The following is a 23,993-nucleotide window of genomic DNA, read 5'->3' on the forward strand; positions in this document are numbered from 1 at the left end:
CAGCAATGGTATTGTATTTCTGACAATTTAAATGTCATTTAACACATTTTTTTTTTATGTCATTTTTGCTGCAGCAGGTTCTATACATGCTACATAATCACCACTTTACAGGCAGACTAAGGGGACACCCCAAGGCACTATTTAAAGGAATTTTCAATTTTTATTGTTTCACTTTAAGTATTATTAAAATCACTGCTTCTTTAAAAATAATCGTATAAAAAAAAAATGTTTTGTAATGATACATGTCCCCCAGGGCATTACCCAGACCCCATACACTATTTATGGCCAATTACTTGCATAGAAGCCTTCAAAATGGGGACTTTTGATCTCTCATGTTCAGGTCCCATAGACTTTAATAGGGTTCGCCGTTCCAGTCGAGACTTTTTATCTGTTTGTGAGTTCTGGTGCGAACCGAACAGGGTGGTGTTCGGCCCATCTCTTCTGCTGAGTGCAAAATCTGGTGCAGCTCTGCATGGCAGCCAATCAGCTTCTAACTTCAGCTTGTTCAATTAAGCTTTGGCAGAATAAAAACCTGGAAGCTGATTGGTTTCTATGTAGAGCTGCGCCAGATTTTGCACTCTCCAGTTTTAGTAAATCATCCCCAAAGTGTCTCTTGGAATATTTTATTTCTGCACCTTCTATATTCTTCTTCTCTTGTACACGTGTTGACAATGGAAAAGGAATGTGCTGAATTTAAATCATATTTTTTATGGATCCATGTATTGAAAGCATTGAAACAGCAAGATATGAGAAGCAAAATAGGATTTATTTATTTATTTTTGTTACAAAGAAGCATTTTTTTTCTTAAATGATTTATATGTTTAGTCATACACCCATTCAGTATATCAATTATTAATGTATAACTATACTACATCTGCCTTCTACATTCATACCAAACTAGTGACAATGATTTAACTATTTATCACATCGCCATCTAGTGTTCAGTGATCAGTACTACATCACATTGGATAAAGAAAGCCATGTATTGTTGGAATCATGCATTATTATTATTATTGTTATTATTATTATCATTGGTACTTATACAGTGACAATTTATAGAGCGCTTTACTTATATATTGTACATTCACATCAGTATCTGTTTCTGTCCTAAACTATACAGTATATATATATATTTAGTATTATTATACCATTATTGTTATGATTAAAGTGGTTCCAAAGGTTCAAGGTTTTTTACTTTCATGCATTCTATGTATGCATAGCTCACAACTGTCCCTGATTTCGAGGGACTGTCCCTGATTTGGAGCAATGTCTCTCATTCCTCCTCATTTGTCCCTCGTTTTGGTCTGATCTATACAGATGTATACAAAATGCACTTTTTATCTTTAAAAAAGGGTTTCCCAGTGCTAAACCTTTCATCTGACTTCTAAATCGCTGCATTTGTAAAATTTCAAAAGCCAGTATAATGCAATAGTAGTGGTAAAAAAAAAAGCACTTGTGTATTTAATTAACTTTTTATTTTGGTTAATTCTCCTTTAAGGGAGTGTGACAGGGGGCGTGTCCTATGCCTACACACCTTTGCTAGTAGTAGGTGTCCCTCATTCCCATCTCAAAATGTTGGGAGGTATGTGTATGAAGGTAATAAACCTCCTCTGTGCAGTAGCCCCCCCCCCCCCCCCCCCCAGCCCTCCTAATACTTACCCGAGCCTCATCTCGATCCAGCGATGAGCATGAGTGCCTCGGCTCTCCGGGGACTCTGTCTCCTTATTGGCTGAGACAGCAGCGGGAGCCAATCAGGAGAGAGAGGGGGCAGGTCTGAGCCGTGGCTCTGTCTATGAATGCACACGCAGAGCCGCAGCTTGGAAGCGAGCCTGCTCAAATGCCCTCATTGCAAGCTGCTTGCTCCGGTGGCACTCGGCAGGAGGAAGGGGCCAGGAGTGCCGGCGAGGGACATGAGAAGAGGAGGATCAGGGCCGCTCTGTGCAAAACCATTACACAGAGCAGGTAAGTATGACATGTTTGTTTTCTTTTTGTTTGTTTGCAATGAACGGTGTCAGTAGAGCAGTGGAAGGTGTCAGTTTTTTTTTTTTTATTATTATTTTTTACAATAAAACTTTATTTTTTTCCTTTTTTTTAGGAGCCCCATTGAGGGGCTTTGGTGAAATACCAAGGGTCTAAATAGACCCCTGATGTCTCACTTCCAGACAGAGAAAGACAGAGGAACACAGCTGATCACAGATCAGGGTAAAGAGCCAATCAGAGGCTCTTTAACATGTGATCATCAGTGTCCAATCACAGCTGATGTAAACACACTTTCCGGTTATCTGCATTCCTCTCCTCATGCTGACACTGTCCCGGCGCATCGCTGAAGAGCCGATGCGTGTACATGGCGGCCGCGATGTCCGCCGGGTACACACGATCGGCGGTGACAGCAGGGACGTGGATCTGTGTGTGTAAACACAGAGCTCCACGTCCTGTCAGGGAGAGGAGACCGATCTGTGTCCCTTGTACATAGGGACACAGCATCGGTCACCTCCCCCAGTCACCCCCCTCCCCCCACACAGTTAGAACACACCCAGGGAATACATGTAACCCCTTCCTCACCCCCTAGTGGTAACCCCTTCACTGCCAGTCACATTTATACAGTAATTAGTGCATTTTTATAGCACTGATCGCTGTATAAATGTGAATGGTCCCAAATTTGTGTCAAAAGTGTCCGATATGTCCGCCGCAATATCGCAGTCCCAATAAAAATCGCAGATCGCCGCCATTACTAGTAAATAAAAAAAAATAAAAAAAATCATAATTCTGTCCCCTATTTTGTAGGCGCTATAACTTTTGCGCAAACCAGTCGCTTATTGCAAATACGTAGAAAAAAATGTATCGGCCTTAACTGAGAAAAAAAATGTTTTTTTTTTAAAAAAAATGGGATATTTATTATAGCAACAAGTAAAAAATATATATATTTTTTAAATTGTCACTCTTTTTTTGTTTATAGCGCAAAAAATAAAAACCGCAGAGGTGATCAAATACCACCAAAATAAAGCTCTATTTGTGGGGTAAAAAGGACGTCAATTTTGTTTGGGAGCCACGACCGCGCAAATGTCAGTTAAAGCGACGCAGTGCCGGAAGCTGAAATTTCGCCTGGGCACGAAGGGGGTTTATGTGCCCAGTAAGCAAGTGGTTAACATTACAGAAGAAGTCCAGTTGAATGTGATGAACTACTACTAGATATACCATGACCTAGAGAAATAAGAACCCTCATAGACTTCAATAAGCCATGATCTTCTCTGTAAACATCTGGGGGCAGTTTGGTTTGTCCAATTCGGCGGTTGTGTGGGAAAAGGCAAGAAGGCAGATAATGTGGGAGGATTAGGGTGTGTAGGACGATTAGTAGGCAAGGCACTGATTAGGGAGGAGCCGTGTTCTCCATTCCAAGCAGCTAACAAAGCGTAAGTTGTGTAGTCACATCGCATTGCACCTGGGCAGGCAGAAGAGGCGGGAGCCCCAGGCACAAAGAGGAGAATTCTCCGCCGATTTGCAGCCAAGCGCACGTAAGTGCTTGTGAAGCCTCAGCAGTCTGTTGCCTGGCCTGGAGCGTCCAAAGATCTCCGGAGTACACCTTCCTACCTCTTCTAAACACGCAGCTTATGTGCATGGAGGACACGGGAGAAGAAAAAAAGCACGGCGAACGCAAACGGGGTCAATATTAGCGCGGCGCAGAAGGGCAGTGATGGGGCGCAGAGCAGGGCCTTCTTAAAAGCATCATGGGCCCCTGGGCAAAGTAATGCACTGGGGCCCCTACCAGCTTGCCCCAATTTTCGCACCTACTTTCAAGAAATAAAGTATAAATAGTTGATAGAATTAACCACTAGCCGACCAGCCGCCGCAGTTATACGGCGGCAGGTCGGCTGCGCGAAATCACGTACTTATACGTCATTTTGCATTCCAGCCATTGGGGGCTCGTGCGCGCCGCCGGAGGCGAGCGTGCACCCCCTGCTCGCCCCTGGTGCCGACGCGCGTGCTCGGCCGGCGCGATCACCGCCGGGCGCCCGCGATCGCTCGTTACAGAGCGAGAACCGGGAGCTGTGTGTGTAAACACACAGCTCCCGGTCCTGTCAGGGAGAGAAATGCCTGACCGTCTGTTCATACAATGTATGAACAGCGATCTGTAATTTCCCCAAGTCAGTCCCACCCCCCCTTCAGTTAGAACACACCCAGGGAACGTAATTAACCCCTTCCTCGCCCCCTAGTGTTAACCCCTTCCCTGCCAGTGGCATTTTTACAGTAATCAATGCATTTGTATAGCACTGATCGCTATAAAAATGCCAATGGTCCCAAAAATGTGTCAAAAGTGTCCCAAGTGTCCGCCATAAGGTCGCAGTACCGATAAAAATCGCTGATCGCCGCCATTACTAGTAAAAAAAAAAATGATAAAAATGCTATCATTTTTGCGCAAACCAATCAATAAACGCTTATTGCAATTTTTTTTTTACTAAAAATATGTAGAAGAATACGTATCGGCCTAAAAATGTTTTTTTATATATTTTTGGGGGGTATTTATTATAGCAAAAAGTAAAAAATATTTTTTTTTTTTCAAAATTGTCGCTCTATTTTTGTGCTATCTTCATTACGAACGCTACTTTTACCGAAGGTGCGCTCCCGTCTCATACTTTATTCTGAGCACGCGCGGGTTTCTCAGCATACACACGAACGTGTTTCTTGTCGTAAACCAGCCCGACGGGAAACACGACGGGGAAATTGAGACTCCCGACGAGGAAAAAGAGAACTTGCTCTCTTTTTTTCTCGTCGAGTTCCTCGATAGTTTTCTCGACGAAAAACATACACACGAAAGCCCTGCCACCAAGTTTCTTGATGGATTCTGTCGAGGAAAACGGTCGTGTGTACGAGGCCTCAGACGCAAGATCTATTGTAGTTTGTATTGCAGAGGATGTTTTAGCGATTGGAACCTCAATACTGGTTCTGACATCGTGACATGGGGCATCCTAGGGTAAGGTGACCAGATTTTTTTTTTACTAGTAATGGCGGCAAACAGCGACTCTCTGCCCGTTGCAGCCTGCCTCACAGCCTGTCTCACTCTCCAGGCCCCCGGTTACTACTGGATGGGGAGCGGAGGAAGATCACTCCGCCAGGAAAGGCAAGGAGATGGGTTACACTGGGTTGGTGGAGTCCAGTACAAGTTCAGCGGTATGGGCTCAGAAATGCTTTATAACTAAGATGACCATCAGTGCAGCCTTGTCAATGCCCATCAGTGCAGCCTATATGTGCCTATCGGTGCAGCCACATCAGTGCACATCTGTCCAGCCTCATCAGTGCAGTCTCATCAGTGCCCATCAGTGCAGTCTCATCAGTGCCCATCAGTGCAGTCTCATCAGTGCCCATCAGTGCAGTCTCATCGGGGAAGGAAAAAAATTACTTATTTACAAAATTTTATAACAGAAACTAAAACAAAAATGTATTTTTCAAAATTTTTGCCCTTTTTTCATTTGTTTAGCAAAAAATAAACCCAGTGGTAATTAAATACCACCAAAAGAAAGCGCTATTTGTCTGAAAAAAATGAATAAATGTCATATAGGTACAGTAAAACCTTGGTTTGAGAGCGTTTTGCAAGACAAGCAAAACATTTTAATACATTTTAACTTGATATACAAGCGATGTCTTGATATAAGAGTAACGTCATGTCACTACTGAGTATAAAAAAGAAGAGAGGTGCCTCTAAGTGTAGCAATATGGTTACATTTAATGAAGGTACAACATTTAGCAACTTATTGCTACACTTAGAGGCCCCTCTCTTCTCTTTTATACCCTGTAAAAAAAATGCTTTGATATACAAGTGCTTTGGATTACAAGCATGTTTCTGGAACGAATTTATGCTCGCAAACCAAGGTTGTACTGTATAGTGTTTTAAAGGGTTTACAACCACTTTAAAGTGTTTCTAAGGGCAGGACATTTTTTTTACCTTAACACATTCCCTGCATTAAGGTAAAAAATGTCCCAGTGGTTGTATCACCCCCTCACCCCTCCCCTTATATTTACCTGATCCAGAGTTATGCCTGAGTGCAGAAGTGCTGAATCATTGGCTGAGGATGAGGAGACAGCAAGGGATGGGGCCGAGCCACGCTGTGTGTGTCTATGGACGCATACCTCCCCGCTCGGGAGCGAGTCCCCCCCCCCCAGAGGAAGCCACTTATTATGATGGGGCACAGAGAAGGAGGAGCCTAGAGCGCTGACAGGGGTCCCCAGAAAAGGAGGTTCGGGGCCACTGTGCAGTACAATTGCATAGAGCAGGCAAGCATAGTGGGCTAGATTCAGGTAGATCCGCTCGATCTATCTGATTTAAGATACGCTGCCGCAAGTTTGAGAGGCAAGTGGGTAATTCACAAACCACTTACCTCCAAACTTGCGGCGGATCGTAAAACCCCCGGCGGAATTCAAATTCCGCGGCTAGGGGGAGTGTACCATTTAAATCAGGCGCGTTCCCGCGCCGATTTAAATGAGCATGCGCCGTCCGCAAAATTTCCCGGCGTGCATTGCTCCCACTGACGTCACTAGGATGTCAGTGGTTTCGACGTGAGTGTAACTTGCGACGCGCGGGTTTCTGAATCGGCGTACGCAAACGACGTAAAAAAATTCAAAATCGACGCGGGAACGACGGTTATACTTAACATTGGCTGCGCCTCATAGAAGCAGGGGTAAGTATACGCCGGGAAAACCGCTACGGAAACGTCGTAACAACACTGCGTCGGGTCCGCGTACGTTCGTGAATTCGCGTATCTCGCTGATTTACATATTATTCAGCGTAAATCAGCGGGAACGCCCCCCGCGCCATTTTCAAATTGAAAATAAGATCCGACGGTGTAACACAATTACACCTGTCGGATCTTAGCCGTATCTATGCGTAACTGATTCTATGAATCAGGCGCATAGATACGACCAGTGTAAGTCAGAGATACGACGGCGTATCAGGAGATACACCGTCGTATCTCTCTGTGAATCTGGCCCAATATGTTTGTTGTTTACAGAACTCTTGTTATATGATAGACGTTATGGGGTTGATTTACTAAAGGAAGATCGACTGTGCACTCCGCAAGTGCAGTTGCTCCAGAGCTTAGTAAATGAGCAGAAGCTCTGCTGACTTCCGTCATCCAATCATGTGCAAGCAAAAATGCTGTTATTTTTTTTCACGTATTCTTTGCAAAGTGAAGCTTTACCTCATTTACTAAGCACTGGAGCAAAGTGCACCGTCTATTTGCCTTTAGTAGATCAAACCCTATATTTTGTGCAGCAGGCGCAGACAATGACGCTGTTTCACATATAGAAAACTGAATACCAGACAGACAAATATTTAAACTCAAATGTGGTCCGGCCCACCATGTGGAACAGTTGTCACGTCTGCACTGAGATCTGTTCCGTGATCTGACAATAGCTATTTTGCCTTAGGTTTTATTGGCTATTTTTGGATTATATGTCATATTTTACATGTATTTGTTTTCCCCATAAATCTGTAATAGAGATGAGTAAATCTGCCTGAGATAGTTGAATTCTACTTCAAATACAACAACCCCGAACGTAGCAGAGAATCCTATTGAAGTCTATGGTACAGGAGGGTGATTATTTTGCTAGTAATCTGCCCGTTTTATTTAGTTATTGTTATTCCTTATTTATATTATGTTTTTTTTTTGGATGAATGGCGCACAGCTAACTTATACTAGTGAGCTCTTTCAGTGCCAGTGTGGGCTGGATTGGCGTTTTTTTTCCCCCATAGTCAATATGGCGTTTCCTTTGCCATTTCCTTGCATGTCAGAACGAGGCTTGGCTATATATTGCGGTGAGTCAGTGTACTGCCCATCCCCATTAAAAACGTCAACGTATGACGAAACGCGTCTGGGACGGGGGGAAAGGTGACGTCACCGCGCTCAATGTGAAGGAGGAAGGGCTCCTATAGTGCCGGCCGGCATTTGTTTTTATACGCTTTTACGAATTTATGTTTGTAAGTACAATTATCTATTTTTTTAATAAACTTGCCCAAACGTTATTATGCTATGGTCCGCTCTTTTCAATCCATGATCCACGGACCACATGTATGACAAGGGTGTAGCGTTTTTACGATCGGAGGATACACTGTTGAGGCTCCTGTTAACCCAGTGTTTAACCTGTGGACGGAAACATCATTTTTCACTGCTGGTTTAACCACTTGCCGCCCGCCAATTGCAGATTGACGTCGGCAAAGTGGTTTCAATATCCTGACTGGACGTCATATGATGTCCTCAGGATATTGAGCCGCTGCGCGCCCCCGGGGACGCGCATCGCGGCGATCGTTGTTGCAGGGTGTCAGTCTGATACCCCACAACACCGATCTAGGTAAAGAGTCTCCGACGGAGACTCTTTACCACGTGATCAGCCGTGTCCAATCACGGCTGATCACGATGTAAACAGGAAAAGACGGTAATCGGCTTTTCCTCACTCGCGTCTGTCAGACGCAAGTAGAGGAGAGCCGATCGGCTGCTCCTCTGATAGGGGGGGTTTGTGCTGATCGATTATCAGCACAGCCCCCCCGAGGATGCCCACACTGGACCACCAGGGATGCCACTAGACCACCAGGGATGACTGATTGGTAGGCATTGTTTGGCACTGATTGACATCCATTAGTACAACATACATTAGTGCCACATATAAGTGCCCATCCATGCCGCCTATCAGTGCTCATCCATGCCGCCTATCAGTGCCCATCCATGCTGCCTATTAGTGCCCATCCATGCCGCCTATCTGTGCCCATCCATGCTGCCTATCCGTGCCCATCCATGTTGCCTATCTGTGCCCATCCGTGTCGCCTATCCGTGCACATCCGTGCCGCCTATCCGTGCCGCCTATCAGTGCTGCATATTAGTGGCCATCATCAGTGCCCATCAATGCCACCACATCAGTGCCACCTCATCGGTGCCCATCAGTGCAGTACCATCAGTGCCCATCAGTGAAGGAGAAAACATACTTATTTACAATGTTTTATAACAGAAACAAAAAAAACTTTTTTTTTCAAAATTTTCGGTCATTTTTTTATTTTTTTTGCAGAAAATAAAAATCCCAGTGGTGATTAAATACCACCAAAAGAAAGCTCTATTTGTGGGAACATAATGATAAAAATTTAGTTTGGGTAGCATGACCGCGCAATTGTCATTCAAAGTGCAACAGCACTGAAAGCTAAAAATTGGTCTGGGCGGGAAGGTGTATAAGTGCCCGGTATGGAAGTGGTTAACCTGTCAATGTGGTAAGCGGCTTTCCATGTGGTGGCGCTCTTCACGGATGTCAAGCTCACTGTGGTGTTGTTTGTTTTGATTACGGATACCAAGGAGATTTATTCAGCACATTTTTGGGACATTATTTATTTAATTTATCTAATTCAATTTATTTTATGTATGTGGTTTAAATCTATATTCACATCTGCATTTTTTATCTAGCCCTTGGTTGGTAGAAATTTTTTGTTGGCGCAGTTTTTTTTCTTATTTCTATTGAAGTCTATGGTGGGCCAATCTTGATACAAAATTCAGGCCATTTTCAAGGCTAATGCCGCGTACACACGATCGTTATTCATGTCATTGAAAAAAAAATCAATATTTTTCTCGACGTGATTCCTCTCAAGCCGACGTGAAAAACAACTAGAAACAATAGAGCAGGTTCTACATTTTTAACGGGCATTTTTCGCGTCGAGAAAAATGCTCTGGAGCCTACACACGATCGTTTTTCACGAGCAATTGAAAAAATTGCGTTTTTCTCTTCATGAAAAACGGTCATGTGTACGCGGCATAATAGGCAAGGTATTTCAGAAAATGGCACTGCCACGGGGGACATTTAACAAAGCAAAAAAAATATGTTTGTTTTTTTTTAAATATCGTAGAGTGGGCAGAGGGACCTTTTAATGCAACATACCTTTAAATTTTGTGTTTGCATTTAAAGCGGAGTTCCACTCAAAAATGGAACTTCCACTTTTTGGAATTCCTGAAGGGGGAGGGGGGAACAGATACATGTGTAATACAGGTATTTGCGCTCACTTCCAGGCATAGATCACCGAAGTGACTGTGGTGACCTACGCCACGTCCAGCGCCCCCCCCCGCTGTCTTCTGGGAGACACACGGGCAACCAGTGGAGGGCCCCTTAGGGACGGAGAGATTGATTCCCATGTTTTTTTTCCTGTTACAAGTCGTGCCGCCGTATTCTGGACGACTTGTAGGCGATCAATTTGGTATTTTGGGAGTCCGAGGTAAAGGGCGTTTGCATAGTCGAGTCTGGAGTTAATTATTGTTCCCACCACGACTGCTATGTCTTTTTTTGGGATGAAGGGAACGAGTCTACGTACCACGCGCAGCAGATGGTGGGATCCGCTGACTACTGAACTTATTTGTGCATCCATTGTCATGTCGGAGTCAAACCAGGTGACTCCGAGACTTTTGACTTTGGTGCTGGGGGTGATGGTTTGTCCCAAAATGGCCGGGTGGAGGGGTGGATGTGTCCTTTGCCTCCACTCAGGTCTCAGATTACACTCAGCACTGTGGTGTGCACTGTGTGACATCAGATCTCACCCCATGCCTACTAAAGCTGAGAAATTATATGTCAATTCTGCACTTTGAAGGGCTGTAGAGGAGAGGTGGCCGCAAATAAACAGGTACAACTTATGTAGGATGGTTGGTGGAGGAGTCCTGTCCTCTTTGCTGCTGACTGCTGAGACCAGGTGGGGGCAGAGATGAGGGGGGTGTGAGGGCCACATGAAATTACCTGGAGGGCCGGATTGTGTTTGAAACCTGTGGTTTAGATCAAAGCATATTCATGTGTTAGACAGCCTCAGCTGTTTCCCTATATGTAGAGGGGTGGACGTGTCCTTTGCCTCCACTCAGGTCTCAGATTACACTCAGCACTGGTGTGCACTGTGTGAAAACAGATCTCACAGATCTCACCCCCTACCTATGTCAATTCTGCACTTTGAAGGGCTGTAGGAGGAGAGGTGGGTGCAATAAACAGGTACAACTTATGAAGGATGGTTGCTTCCTCTCTGTTTGGCTAGTCATTGGGTATTTGTAAAGGTTTACAACCCCTTTAATTTGTGCAAAACCAAAATAAATTGAATCTGCTTTTGTTTTTTTTTATTTAATTTTTTTTTAACAATGTACTCGTCCGCCGATTTGCACCCTACGTGAATGTGCGTTTTTGAAGCCCAGGTGGTGTGATGGGATGGGTACTTGTGGTGCACCTGGTGCCATGACATATGTTGCCCTTCTAGGTGAATCTGATTGACTTTTGAGCTGTGACAGTTGGGTATATCCTCTCCTGATCCTCTATACATACTCGCCCCGGGTGCCTCTCTGTACCTTTATGATTAGGTTAACAGTTTGCCCGGTACTGCTTGCCTCAGCGTGTTCTCATTTGTCCCTGGCCGCACCTCACTAATCCTTGCTGGGGCCCCCCCTTTTCTCTCTCTCTGTGTGTACAGCCCCCGCCTCTGCGTGGAGCACACATTTACACATGCATGCATGCACACACAGTGACACGCACATACCTCAGCAGTATACACTCCGCACAGCCAGGCAGACAGTCAGCACCGAAGAAGTCGAAATGGCAGCAGGGGGGAACCTTAAAATGATGCGCCTGGGCAAGAGGACCTGGGAGGAGGGAGCCTATCCAGACATCCAGGTAAATCTCCATCTGCCCTTGACCCCCTAGCCCTAACGCTACCAGCAGATCATCCCTTTAATACCTGATAATGTACACTGGATGGATATATTCATGCCTTAGAAACCATGAGATTTAAAGTTTGTATTAAGTCATCTTAAAGTAGAAATTAAGTTATATATTTTATTGCTGAAGAGACTCGTAGTGCAAGATTTCGAGATGACAGGTCTGTTTTATCATCAGGAGTGTGTGGTACCCTATGATAGCAAGAAAGTGAAGATTTAGTAAATGTATTTTATTGATGAACTGGATATATATTTAGTGCAAGTTTCCAAAAATGCTCATGTTAGGCATGGTGTCATCAATATACCCGATAAGGATATTATATATTTTGGTTCAAGTGCTCTGTGTCAGGCATGGGGGTCATCATTATGCCAGATGAAGGTAACAAAGATGTGGTCTTGGAATACATTTAATACAAGCTTCCAAGAACTCAGTTTTTTTGTTGTTGGGCATGGTGGCATCAATATACCCGATAAGGATATTATATATTTTAGTGCAAGTGCTGTGTGTCAGGCATGGGGGTCATCATTATGCCAGATGAAGGTAACGTAGATGTGGCATTAGAATCCATTTTAGTGCAAGCTTCAAGAACTCTCTATTTTTCCTTGTTGGGCATGGTGGCATCATTATGCCCAATACAGATACTTGAATTAATCAGCAGAACAGATTTTTGTGCAATCTTTCTAGACTACTCTGTTCTCTTTGTCAGGCATAGAGACACCACTTTATCCAACGGAGATACACTGCATTGGTCAATCGAATATGTTTTAGTGCCAGCTTTGGAAAATACTCAGTTCCCTTGTTAGGCATGGGGGCCATCATTATGCCAGATGAAGGTAACGAAGATGTGGTCTTGGAATACATTTAATACAAGCTTCCAAGAACTCTGTTTTTTTTGTTGTTGGGCATGGTGTCATCAATATACCCGATAAGGATATTATATATTTAGTGCAAGTGCTGTGTGTCAGGCATGGGGGTCATCATTATGCCAGATAAGGGTAACGTAGATGTGGCATTAGAATACATTTTAGTGCAAGCTTCAAGAATTCTCTATTTTTCCTTGTTGGGCATGGTGGCATCATTATTCCCAATACAGATACTTGAATTAATCAGCAGAACAGATTTTTGTGCAATCTTTCTAGACTACTCTGTTCTCTTTGTCAGGCATAGAGACACCACTTTATCCAATGGAGATACACTGCATTGGTCAATTGAATATGTTTTAGTGCCAGCTTTGGAAAATACTCAGTTCCCTTGTTAGGCATGGGGGCCATCATTATGCCAGATGAAGGTAACAAAGAGGTGGTCTTGGAATACATTTATTACAAGCTTCCAAGAACTCTGTTTTTTTTGTTGTTGGGCATGGTGTCATCAATATACCCGATAAGGATATTATATACATTGGTCAATTGAATATGTTTTAGTGCCAGCTTTGGAAAATACTCAGTTCCCTTGTTAGGCATGGGGGCCATCATTATGCCAGATGAAGGTAACGTAGATGTGTTATTAAAATACATTTTAGTGCAAGTGTCAAGAATTCTCTATTTTTGCTTGTTGGGCATGGTGGCATCATTATACCCAGAACAGATACTTGAATTTACATTGTTGTGTGTCCTCGGACCTTGCCCTTTGACTAAATAAAAGATTTAAAAAAAAAAAAAGCATAGAGACATCACTATATCCAATGAAGATACCTTGTATTTGTTCAATTTAACATATTTCAGTGCCAGCTTTTGAGAATACTCAGGCATGGGGCCATCATTTTACCCAATAAAGATAGTCAATTGAGCATTTTGGTGCAAGCCTTCGAAAATACTGTGTTCTCTTAGTCAGGCATTGAGTTATCGTCATTATACCCAACAAAGATAACTTGTATTAGTCAAATGAATGACTTTTAATTCCAGATTTTGAAAATACTCTGTTTTCTTTGTCAAGCATAGGGTCATCATTATACCCAGCAAAGATACCTTGTATTAGTCAAATGAATATATTTTAGTGCCAGATTTTAAAAATACTCAGTTCTTTCTGTTAGGCATAGGGTCATCATTATACCCCATAAAGATACCTTTTTTTAGTCAAATTAATAGATTTTAGTGCCAGCTTTTGAGAATGCTCTGTTGTCAGGCATTGGGTCAACATCATACCCAACACAGATACCTTGTATTCATCAGTTGAACAATATTTTAGTGCCAGCTTTCGAGAACACTCAGTTCCTCTTGTCAGCCATGGGGGTCATCGTTATACCCAATGTCGATACGCTTTATTAGTCAATTGAATATATTTTAGAGCCAGATTTCGAGAATACTCAGTTCGTGGAGCCATCATACCCAATAAAGAAACTTTGCATTAGCCAATTAATTATATTTTAGTGTCAGATTTCAGTATTACTCATTTCGCTTTGTTAGGCATGGGGTCATCATTATACCCCTTAAAAGAACATTGCATTTGTCAATTGAATATGTTTTAGTGCCAGCTTTGAAGAATACTCTGTTCTCTTTGTCAGGCATTGGATCATCATTATACCCAACAAAGATACTTTTGTATTAGTCAATTGAATATATTTTATTTCCAGTTTTCAAAGATACTCAGTTCTCCCCGTTAGGCATGGGGGTCATAATTATTCCCAATCAAAATACCTTATATTAGTCTATTATTTTGAATACATTTCAGTACGAGATTCAGAGAATTCTCTGTTGTCTTTGGCAGGCATGGGGGTCATCATTATACCCAATGAAGAGACATTTTATTAGTCAATTGAATATACATTAGTGCCAACTTTTACGTAGGATCAGTTTTGTTAGGCATCGTCTTATCAATATGTCACATGAAGATCATTTGTATTGGCCATTTGAATACACTGTAGTGCAAGCTTTTGAGAATACTTATGGAGCATGGAGTCATCATTACACCTGATAAAAAATAACTTGTATTAGTCAACTGAGTATATTTTAGAGCAAGCTTTTGAGAATATTCATTTTTTTTTTGGCATAATGTTATCATTATACCTGATGAAGATACATCAAATTATCCATTTAAATGCAAATTTTCAAGAATATTTAGTTCTCTTTGTCAGGCATGCTGCCACCATCATACTCAGTGAAGATACTTCATATTGTCCAGCTGAATAGCAAGCTTTCGACAATACTGTGTTCTCTTTTTTTTCAGGCATGTATTAGGCCTTGTATTAGTCAACTGAGTATATTTTAGTGCAAGCCTTTGAGAATACTCGATTCTCTTTTTTTCAGCAATGGGCTTATCCTTGTGCCTGATAAAGATACCTTGTATTAGTCAACTGAGTATATTTTAGTGCAAGCCTTTGAGAATACTCGATTCTCTTTTTTTCAGCCATGGGCTCATCCTTGTACCCGATAAAGATACCTTGTATTAGTCAACTGAATATATTTTAGTGTCAGCTTTTGAGAATAATCAGTTTATTTTGGCACAGTGTCACCATTGTACCCAATGAAGATACTTCTTATTGTTCATTTAAATATATTTCAGTGCAAGCTATAAAAAATACTCATTTTTTTTTTTAACAAACATGGTGTCCTTTTCATTATACCTAATGAAGACACCTTATATGGGTCATTAAAGCCTCGTACACACGATAGGTTAACCAGAGGACAACGGTCTGAAGGACCGTTGTCATAGGTTAACTGATGAAGCTGACTGATTATCCGTCACGCCCACACACCATAGGTTAAATAACCGATCGTGTCAGAACACGGTGACGCGCTGAAAAAAACGAAGTTCAATGCTTCCAAGTATGCGTCGACTTGATTCTGAGCATGCGTGGATTTTTAACCGATGGTCGTGCCTACTAACGATCGGTTTTGACCTATCGGTTAGGAATCCATAGGTTAATTTTAAAGCAAGTTGGCTTTTTTTTAACCTAAGGTTAAATAACCTATGGGGCCCACACACGATCGGTTTTGACCGATGAAAACGGTCCTTCAGACCGTTGTCCTCTGGTTAACCTATCGTGTGTACAAGGCCTTAAATATATTTTTAATGCAAGCTTTTGAGAATACTTGGACACCTACCTGCCATGGTCCCATCGCTGCTCCCTCAAAGATATATTTACTTGGTCATCCACATTAATATTTTTTTTGTAAAGGGTAGTTAAAGCCTTTTTTTAAGTTTATTAAAAGTCAGCAGCTACAAAAAGTGTAGCTGCTGGCTTTTAATAAACAGACACTTACCTGCTCCACGGCTCCAGCGACAAGCCGGCCGGGGCTCCAGCGACAAGCCGGCCGGGGCTCCGCTCCTCGCCCCCCCTCGCCGGCCGGCGTCTTCATGCCTAGTGTGGGCAACCGGCAGTGACAGCTTTCGGCTTCACGGCCGGGCACCCACTGCGCATGCGCGAGCGGCACGGCGCCGTTCGATTGGACAGGCGCTCGCCTACAGGGAGGGGCTGCAATAAGGCGATTAAGCTAATCGCCTTACCAGCTCCTCGGCGTGAGGGTGAAGTGGGACACGAAGTCCCCTTCTCCTGAAGCCCCCACTACCCCCCCCAAAAAATGACATGCCAAATGTGGCATGTAAGGGGGCGAGGAGTGGGTTAAGCGGAAGTTCAATTTTTAGGTGGAACTCCGCTTTAAGCAAGCTATCAAAAATACTTATTTCTTAAGTGGAGTATTGAGAAAATCATTACCTTAAATGTGTTCAGTTAGCCAATAAACAGCATTCCAAATCTTTGTCCAATATTACATGGTGAAGTGACCCAAGCTATACTGAAGCCGTGAGATTTTATGAACCCATGGAAGTTGATGATTGCTACCTGATCCTGGCGGGAGCCTCTTATCCAATAGCTAAACTGTCTGATGAGTGTGTACACATGCATGCTCATGTAATGGAAGCATGCCTATTGGTGCTAATATCTCAAAAACAAAAACTAGTCAGTGATGGACATGAATTGAATTTATCTATGGCTTAGCCAAAAAAACCTTTGTCAAGTTATTAGAGCTACGTTGACAAAGGTTGACTAAGCTTAAAGTGGAGGTTCAACCGCAAAAAAAAAATTTAAGATTAGATTGATGCTCATTTTGTGAAGGGGAATCGGCTAGTTGTTTTAAAATCGAAGCAGTACTTACCGTTTTAGAGAGCGATCTTCTCTGCCGCTTCCGGGTATGGTCTTCAGGTCTGGGCGTTCCTTCTTGATTGACAGGCTTCCGACGGTCGCATCTATCGCGTCACGATTTTCCGAACGTAGCCGAACGTCGGTGCGCAGGCGCCGTATAGAGTCGCACCGACGTTCGGCTTCTTTCGGCTACTCGTGACGCGATAGATGCGACCGTCGGAAGCCTGTCAATCAAATAGGAACGCCCAGTCCCGAAGACCATACCCGGAAGCGGCGGAGAAGATCGCTCTCTAAAACGGTAAGTACTGCTTCGTTTTTAAAACAACTAGCCGATTCCCCTTCACAAAATGAGCATGCATCTAATCTTAAAATTTTTTTTGCGAACTACCGCTTTAAGATAAAATCTCAGTTAACAACAGAAATTAGAGGACAGTTCCTTTAAATGGTCCAACATAAAATAATTAGCCTTCTGTTTAACAGTATCCAATATCATAACGGTAAGCTCTCTTCTTTTATTCTTGCAACCACAAATCCTAACCTCCGCTTGAAGTTTCCATGATTAAACCGATCCGGTTCCACTTTTAGGATTAACGACAGAATTGGTTGGGAACTACAAGTAAGGAAATATTAATTGTTATGACAGTGCTTTACTTTCAGAAGAGATTAGTGTCAAGCGGTATAACGGTAATGGCCGTCAGACATGCCGCCTGCGATGCGAATGTGTGATGGGAAATGGCGGTATAGCTGCACCAGACTGAACTTGCGCAGTGCTATCTGAAATTCTGTATGTAGGTCAACATGGAGTGCAAATAAGGACTTACTATGGTGAGAGTGAAGAGCGTTACGTAAGTCGCGGCGCGCTGGGCTAGAGGATGGAAAGGATAATAAAATATGGACAAGGAACATTTATTCATTGGCTGAGCGCCGTATCCTACAGCACAGAGGAGGGGGAGGGGGGCTCCCTAGGGTGGTGGGTCAGATAAGGTTATATAGTAGATTACAGAGACAAAGCTTATTTGCCTGTATCAGGGCGGGGTTATTGTGATTGATGGGCGAGGAGAGACAAACTTGGCATGGAGATGCCGCGCAACACACTTACCGCTGCTTGGGGCACATTTTATCAACGTTATCTGAACAGAACTAAAAATGAGAAGATAAACTGTACTTGGGCAACTGAGCTTATATGAGGCTACACTACAGTATGTCATTATGTTATGTGCAAGTTGGACACTTGGGTACTTCAGGAACTTATTAAAGGACTATGTAGACCAGGGGTCTCCAAACTTTCTAAACAAAGGGTCAGTTACTTTCAGGCTCTAGGAGGGCCAGACTGTGGCCATTGGAAGTAGAAAAGGTCCCGACATCAGTGGGAAAAAACAATGCCCCATTGTTGATGTTTTTGGGAGAAATTGTGCCCCCCTCATTGGTGTCATTGGGCCCCATTGTTGGTGTTGTTGGGAGAAACTGTGCCCCATCATTGGTTTCAGTGGGAGTAATAGTGCCCCTTCTTTGGTGTCTGTGGGAGGAATTGTGCCCCATCATTGGTTTCATTGGGCCCCATTGTTGGTGTTGTTGGGCGAAATTGTGCCCCGTCATTGGGGGGAATTGTGTCGCGACATTGGTGTTATTGAGCCCCCATTGTTTGTGTCGTTGGGAGAAACTGTGCCCCATTATTGGTGTCATTGGGAGGAATTGTGTCCCAACATTGGTGTCATTGGGAGAAATTGTGCCCCGTCACTGGGAGGAATTTTGTCCCAAAATTGGTGTTATTGGGCGCCATTGTATGTGTCATTGGGAGAAACTGTTCACCATCATTTGTGTCAGTGGGAGGAATAGTGCCCTATCTTTGGTGTCATTGGGCCCCATTTTGGGAGAAATTGTTCCCCCATCACTGGAAGGAATTGTGTCCCAAAATTGGTGTTATTGGGCGCCATTGTATGTGTCGTTGGGAGAAACTGTTCACCATCATTTGTGTCAGTGGAAGGAATAGTGCCCTATCTTTGGTGTCATTGGGCCCCATTGTTTGTGTCGTTGGGAGAAATTGTGCCCCATCATTGGTGTCATTGGGAGGAATTGTGTCCCAACATTTGTGTCATTGGAAGAAATTGTGCCCCGTCATTGGGAGGAATTGTGCCCCTTCATTGGTGTCACTGGGAGGATTTGTGTCCCTTCGTTGTTGTCAGTGGGGAACCATGCCCCAATATTGGTATCAGTGAATGAACTAGTGCCTCAAGGGCCGGTAAAAACAAGCAAAGTGCTGCATCTGCCCCCGGTCGCAGTTTAGGGACCACTTATGCAGATGGACTTTGGGCTTGTATAGATGGCATCAGTTTGAGATGCTTCTGAGATCATTCAGAATTCATTGACCTGCAGTTGACATGCTTCTGACCAGCTTGTAGGCCATTGCAGTGCTGCAGTATTTCCACTGGCCTAAAGAGGGCACTGTGCCATTACCTCAGGCTTGCAGGGGACTAGGAGGACCATCAAATCTATTATAACCAAATGAAAAGAACATGGCACAACAGCAAACCTGCCAAGAGACGGCCGCACACCAAAACTCACGGACCGGGCAAGGAGGGCATTAATCAGAGAGGAGCACAGAGACCTAAGGTAACCCTAGAGGAGCTGCAGAGTTCCACATCAGAGACTGGAGTACCTGTACATAGGACGGCAATAAGCCGTACGGCCCAAAGAGTTGGGCTTTATGGCAGAGTGGCCAGAAGAAAGACATTACTTTCAGCAAAAAACAAAATGGCATGGTTTCAGTTTGTGAAAAGGCACGTGGGAGACTCCCAAAATGTATGGAGGAAGGGGCTCTGGTCTGATGAGACTAAAATTGAACTTTTTGGCCATCAAAGAAAAGGCCATGTCTGGCGCAAACCCAACACATCACATCAGCCAAAGAACACCATCCCCACTGTGAAACATGGTGGTGGCAGCATCATGCTGTGGGGATGTTTTTCAGCAGGCGGGACTGGGAAACTGGTCAGAGTTGAGGGAAAGATGGATGGTGATAAATACAGGGATATTGTCCGTCGAGCACCCGCGATCGGCAGTCACAGGGACGTGGATCTCTGTGTGTAAACACAGAGATCCACGTCTCGTCAGGGAGAGAGGAGACCGATGGTGTGTCCCTTGTACATAGGGACACAGATCGGTCACCTCCCCCAGTCAGTCCCCTCCCCCCACAGTAAGAATCACTCCCAGGGAACACATTTAACCCCTTCCTCGCCCCCTATTGTTAACCCCCTCCCTGACAGTCACATTTATACAGTAATTAGTACATTTGTATAGCACTGTTCACTGTATAAATGTGAATGGTCACAAAAATGTGTCAAAAGTGTCCGATGTGTCCGCCGTAATATCGCAGTCCTGACAAAAATCGCAGATCGCCGCCATTACTAGTAAAAAAAAAAGAAAAAAAAGTAATAATTCTATCCCTGTTATAACGTTTGCGCAAACCAATTACTATACGCTTAATGCGATTTTTTTACCAAAAATAAGCAGAAGAATACGTATCGGACTAAACTGAAAAAACAAAATAGTTTTTTTTTTTTTTTTTATGAGATATTTATTATAGCAAAAAGTTTAAAATATTGCATTTTTTTTTAAATGGTCGCTCTATTTTTGTTTATAGCGCAAAAAATAAAAACCGCAGAGGTGATCAAATACCACCAAAGGAAAGCTCTATTTGTGGGGAAAAAATGACATCAATTTTGTTTGGGAGCCACGTTGCACGACCGCGCAATTGTCAGTTAAAGCGTGACAGTGCCGAAAGCTGAAATTTCGCCTGGGCAGCAAGGGGGTATATGTACCCAGTAAGCAAGTGGTTAAATCTTCTGCCCTTGTTGTTGTTGTTTAACTTTGGAGAGTAAAAGATTTTATTTTCTGCCAGTAAATCCCTTATACAGCCCACTTCCTGTTTCCTGTCTGGTCATTGGCCTAGGCTTATGACATCATGCACAGCTCTCTCTCATTCTTGTTAGAGGGAGGGGGTTGAGTCATAAGAGGGCCAATGAGAGCTGCAGAGCTGGAGGTGTTTGCCATTCTGAGGCTTCCCTCCACCCACCGTGTACATTATTTTATTTATACTGTGATTCGGTACTTGCCAAATATGCTGCAAAAATCTCCCTCCACTGAGTCTGGCTGCATCCATTTTAACTGAAGCTGCTGCCTGTCCACTTCCTGGATTTACACAGATATACAGAGGCACGCCTCCAGTCCTGCAGCTCTCATTGTCCCTCTTATGACTCACCCCCCCCCCCCTCTTCCTGACAAACTCTCATGAGAGAGAGAGAGAGAGAGAGAGCTGTGCATGATGTCATAAGCCTAGGCTTTTTACCAGACAGAAAACAGGAAGTGGGCTGTATAAGGAATTTTACTGGCAGAAAAAAAAAATGTTTTACTATCCAAAGTTAAAACAACAAGAGCAGAAGATTTAATAGATGGAAAAATGAAAAAAAGACTGAAATTTCCCTTTAATGCATTCTCTGCATTACAGTGCTACTAAACCCACAACAGTAAAATCAGTCTGTATATGCAGTAAAGCATGCTTGTTATACTCACTGTGGAACCTAAGGGGTTAATTCTCTGTATTGTGTAAAAAAGGCTGTTTGATCCTGTCTTCTCTGATCTGCCCCTTCTTTTACACTCCCCAATCCATCTGCTTATAGCACAGAGCATTCTGCACATGCTCAGTTTGGTGTGTATTGCTAGAAAGTTTTTTTCTTGGGAGGGTGCATGTGATCAGCACAGGGCCAATCAGCACAGAGGGTCAGGGGTCATGCAGCCTCATAGGACAGTCAGAGGAGAATGAAAACTCCTCCTACAAGCTTTAACCAGATACTGATAGAAGTCACAAGACTGCTCTACACTGCTGATGAGAAAAGGTATTTAGCAGTTTATATTTACTAAAATAATTACATTTCCATGTTCTGTGTACTGTGGGAGACCAGATATAGTGAATACAGGGTCCTGGGGAGACCAGATATAGTGAATGCAGAGTCCTGGGGAGACCAGATATAGTGAATGCAGGGTCCTGGGGAGACCAGATATAGTGACTGCAGGGTCCTGGGGAGACCAGATATAGTGAATGCAGAGTCCTGGGGAGACCAGATATAGTGAATGCAGGGTCCTGGGGAGACCAGATATAATGAATGCAGAGTCCTGGGGAGACCAGATATAGTGAATGCAGGGTCCTGGGGAGACCAGATATAGTGAATGCAGGGTCCTGGGGAGACCAGATATAGTGAATGCAGGGTCCTGGGGAGAGCAGATATAGTGAATGCAGAGTCCTGGGGAGACCAGATATAGTGAATGCAGAGTCCTGGGGAGACCATATATATTGGATGCAGGGTCCTGGGGAGACCAGATATAGTGAATGCAGAGTCCTGGGGAGACCAGATATAGTGAATGCAGAGTCCTGGGGAGACCAGATATAGTGAATGCAGGGTCCTGGGGAGAGCAGATATAGTGAATGCAGAGTCCTGGGGAGACCAGATATAGTGAATGCAGAGTCCTGGGGAGACCAGATATAGTGAATGCAGAGTCCTGGGGAGACCATATATATTGGATGCAGGGTCCTGGGGAGACCAGATATAGTGAATGCAGGGTCCTGGGGAGAGCAGATATAGTGAATGCAGAGTCCTGGGGAGAGCAGATATAGTGAATGCAGAGTCCTGGGTTTAGTAAAAAACCCTCCACTGTGCTCCCCCCCCTTTTTTCCCCCTCCATAACACTTACCTGACTCGTGAGTCAATCCAGTGCTGAGCCCTGCTGCAAGTCTCCTCCCCTCTCTTTCTGGTCTCACAGGCTTTGCTGAGAACAGAGAGAGCCATTGGCTGTTCACCAAATCCTGTGAGCAGAGAGAGAAGGGGGCAGAGCTGTGTCCGTCAAGACTGTCAGAGACTGCGGACATGTTTCAGGAGATGGTCAGAGAAGGCGGACATGATACAGGAGATGGTCAGAGAAGGCGGACATGATACAGGAGATGGTCAGAGACTGCAGACATAATACAGTAGATGGTCAGAGACTGCAGACATGATACAGAAGATGGGCAGAGACTGCAGACATGGTACAGGAGATGGTCAGAGACTGCAGACATGATACAAGAGATGGTCAGAGACTGCAGACATGATACAAGAGATGGTCAGAGACTGCAGACATGATACAAGAGATGGTCAGAGACTGCAGTCTCTGACAGTTGTCTATAACATTACATTCCATGAATATTATGGCCGGGATTCAGAAAGGACTTACAACGGCGTATCTCCAGATACGCCATCGTAAGTCCAAATGTGCGCCGTCGTATCTTTCCGCGTATTCTGGAAATCAGATACGCCTGAATTTGGCCAAGATACGACCGACGTAAGTCTACTATGCCGTCGTATCTTGGGTGCATATTTACGCTGGCCGCAGGGGGCGCTTCCGTAGATTTACGCTTCGAAAATGCAAACGTACTTGGGCCCGTCGTATTAAGCTACGACGTTTACATAAGGCGTACGTCTGGCGTAAGTTTACCCCTCAAAAAGCAGGGGTAAGTCATGTTAAGGTATGGGCGCGGGAACAGCGTCGTATTTTACGTTGTTTGCGTAAGTCGTACGTGAATGGGGCTGGGCGTAGGTTATGTTCACGTCGTAGGCATTGAGCCGACGTATCTTAGGGAGTATTTGCGACGTGATTCTGAGCATGCGCGCGCATGCGCCGTTCGTTCGGCCATGCATTTACATGGGGTCACCGTTAATTTAAATACAACACGCCCACGGCCTTCCTACTTTGAATTAGGTGGGCTTACGCCGGCCATTTTACGTTACGCCGGAGTAAGAAAGGGAGCAAGTGGTTTGTGAATACAGTACGAGCCTCTCTATGTTACGTCGGCGTAGCGCATATCAGATGCGCTACACCGCTCTAAAGATACGACAATCTCTCTGAATCCTGGCCCCTGTGTGGCCCTTTGGTGATGTCCAGGGCCACATATAAGGCCCCTATAATCATGTAAATGACCAGAGTCACTGTACTTGTATAATAACTCCATGACAAGCACTTCTATAAACAGTCTTCCCCGGTTGTCATTATCCATGAACACAATTGCAGGGAAACACTCGCTTTCGGTTTAGTAGAGTGGTGCAATGTCACCTCCCATCCCCCAGAGGTCCCCACCATATCAGGATGTCAGTGGTAGCAGCACAGACAATGAATCCTGCTGAGCAGAGAC

At 44.0% G+C, this 23,993-nt stretch overlaps 1 protein-coding gene across 2 annotated transcripts in view; it reads left to right on the forward strand.

Annotated features, from left to right (window-relative positions):
- The first annotated feature begins 11,499 nt into the window (after positions 1-11,499).
- Positions 11,500-23,993, forward strand: part of LOC120944188 (aspartyl aminopeptidase) — a 67,566-nt gene continuing 55,072 nt past the window's right edge. The window contains exon 1 of one of the 2 annotated variants that reach the window (XM_040358132.1): positions 11,500-11,658. In XM_040358132.1, the coding sequence (XP_040214066.1) occupies positions 11,581-11,658 (78 nt within the window). In that variant the 5' untranslated portion in view covers positions 11,500-11,580. Of the gene's footprint in view, positions 11,659-23,964 lie in introns of those variants that run through there. The other variant, XM_040358133.1, reaches the window with a different exon arrangement.

The sequence above is a fragment of the Rana temporaria genome, chromosome 6, assembly GCF_905171775.1.
Source record: "Rana temporaria chromosome 6, aRanTem1.1, whole genome shotgun sequence".
Taxonomy (NCBI): domain Eukaryota; kingdom Metazoa; phylum Chordata; class Amphibia; order Anura; family Ranidae; genus Rana; species Rana temporaria.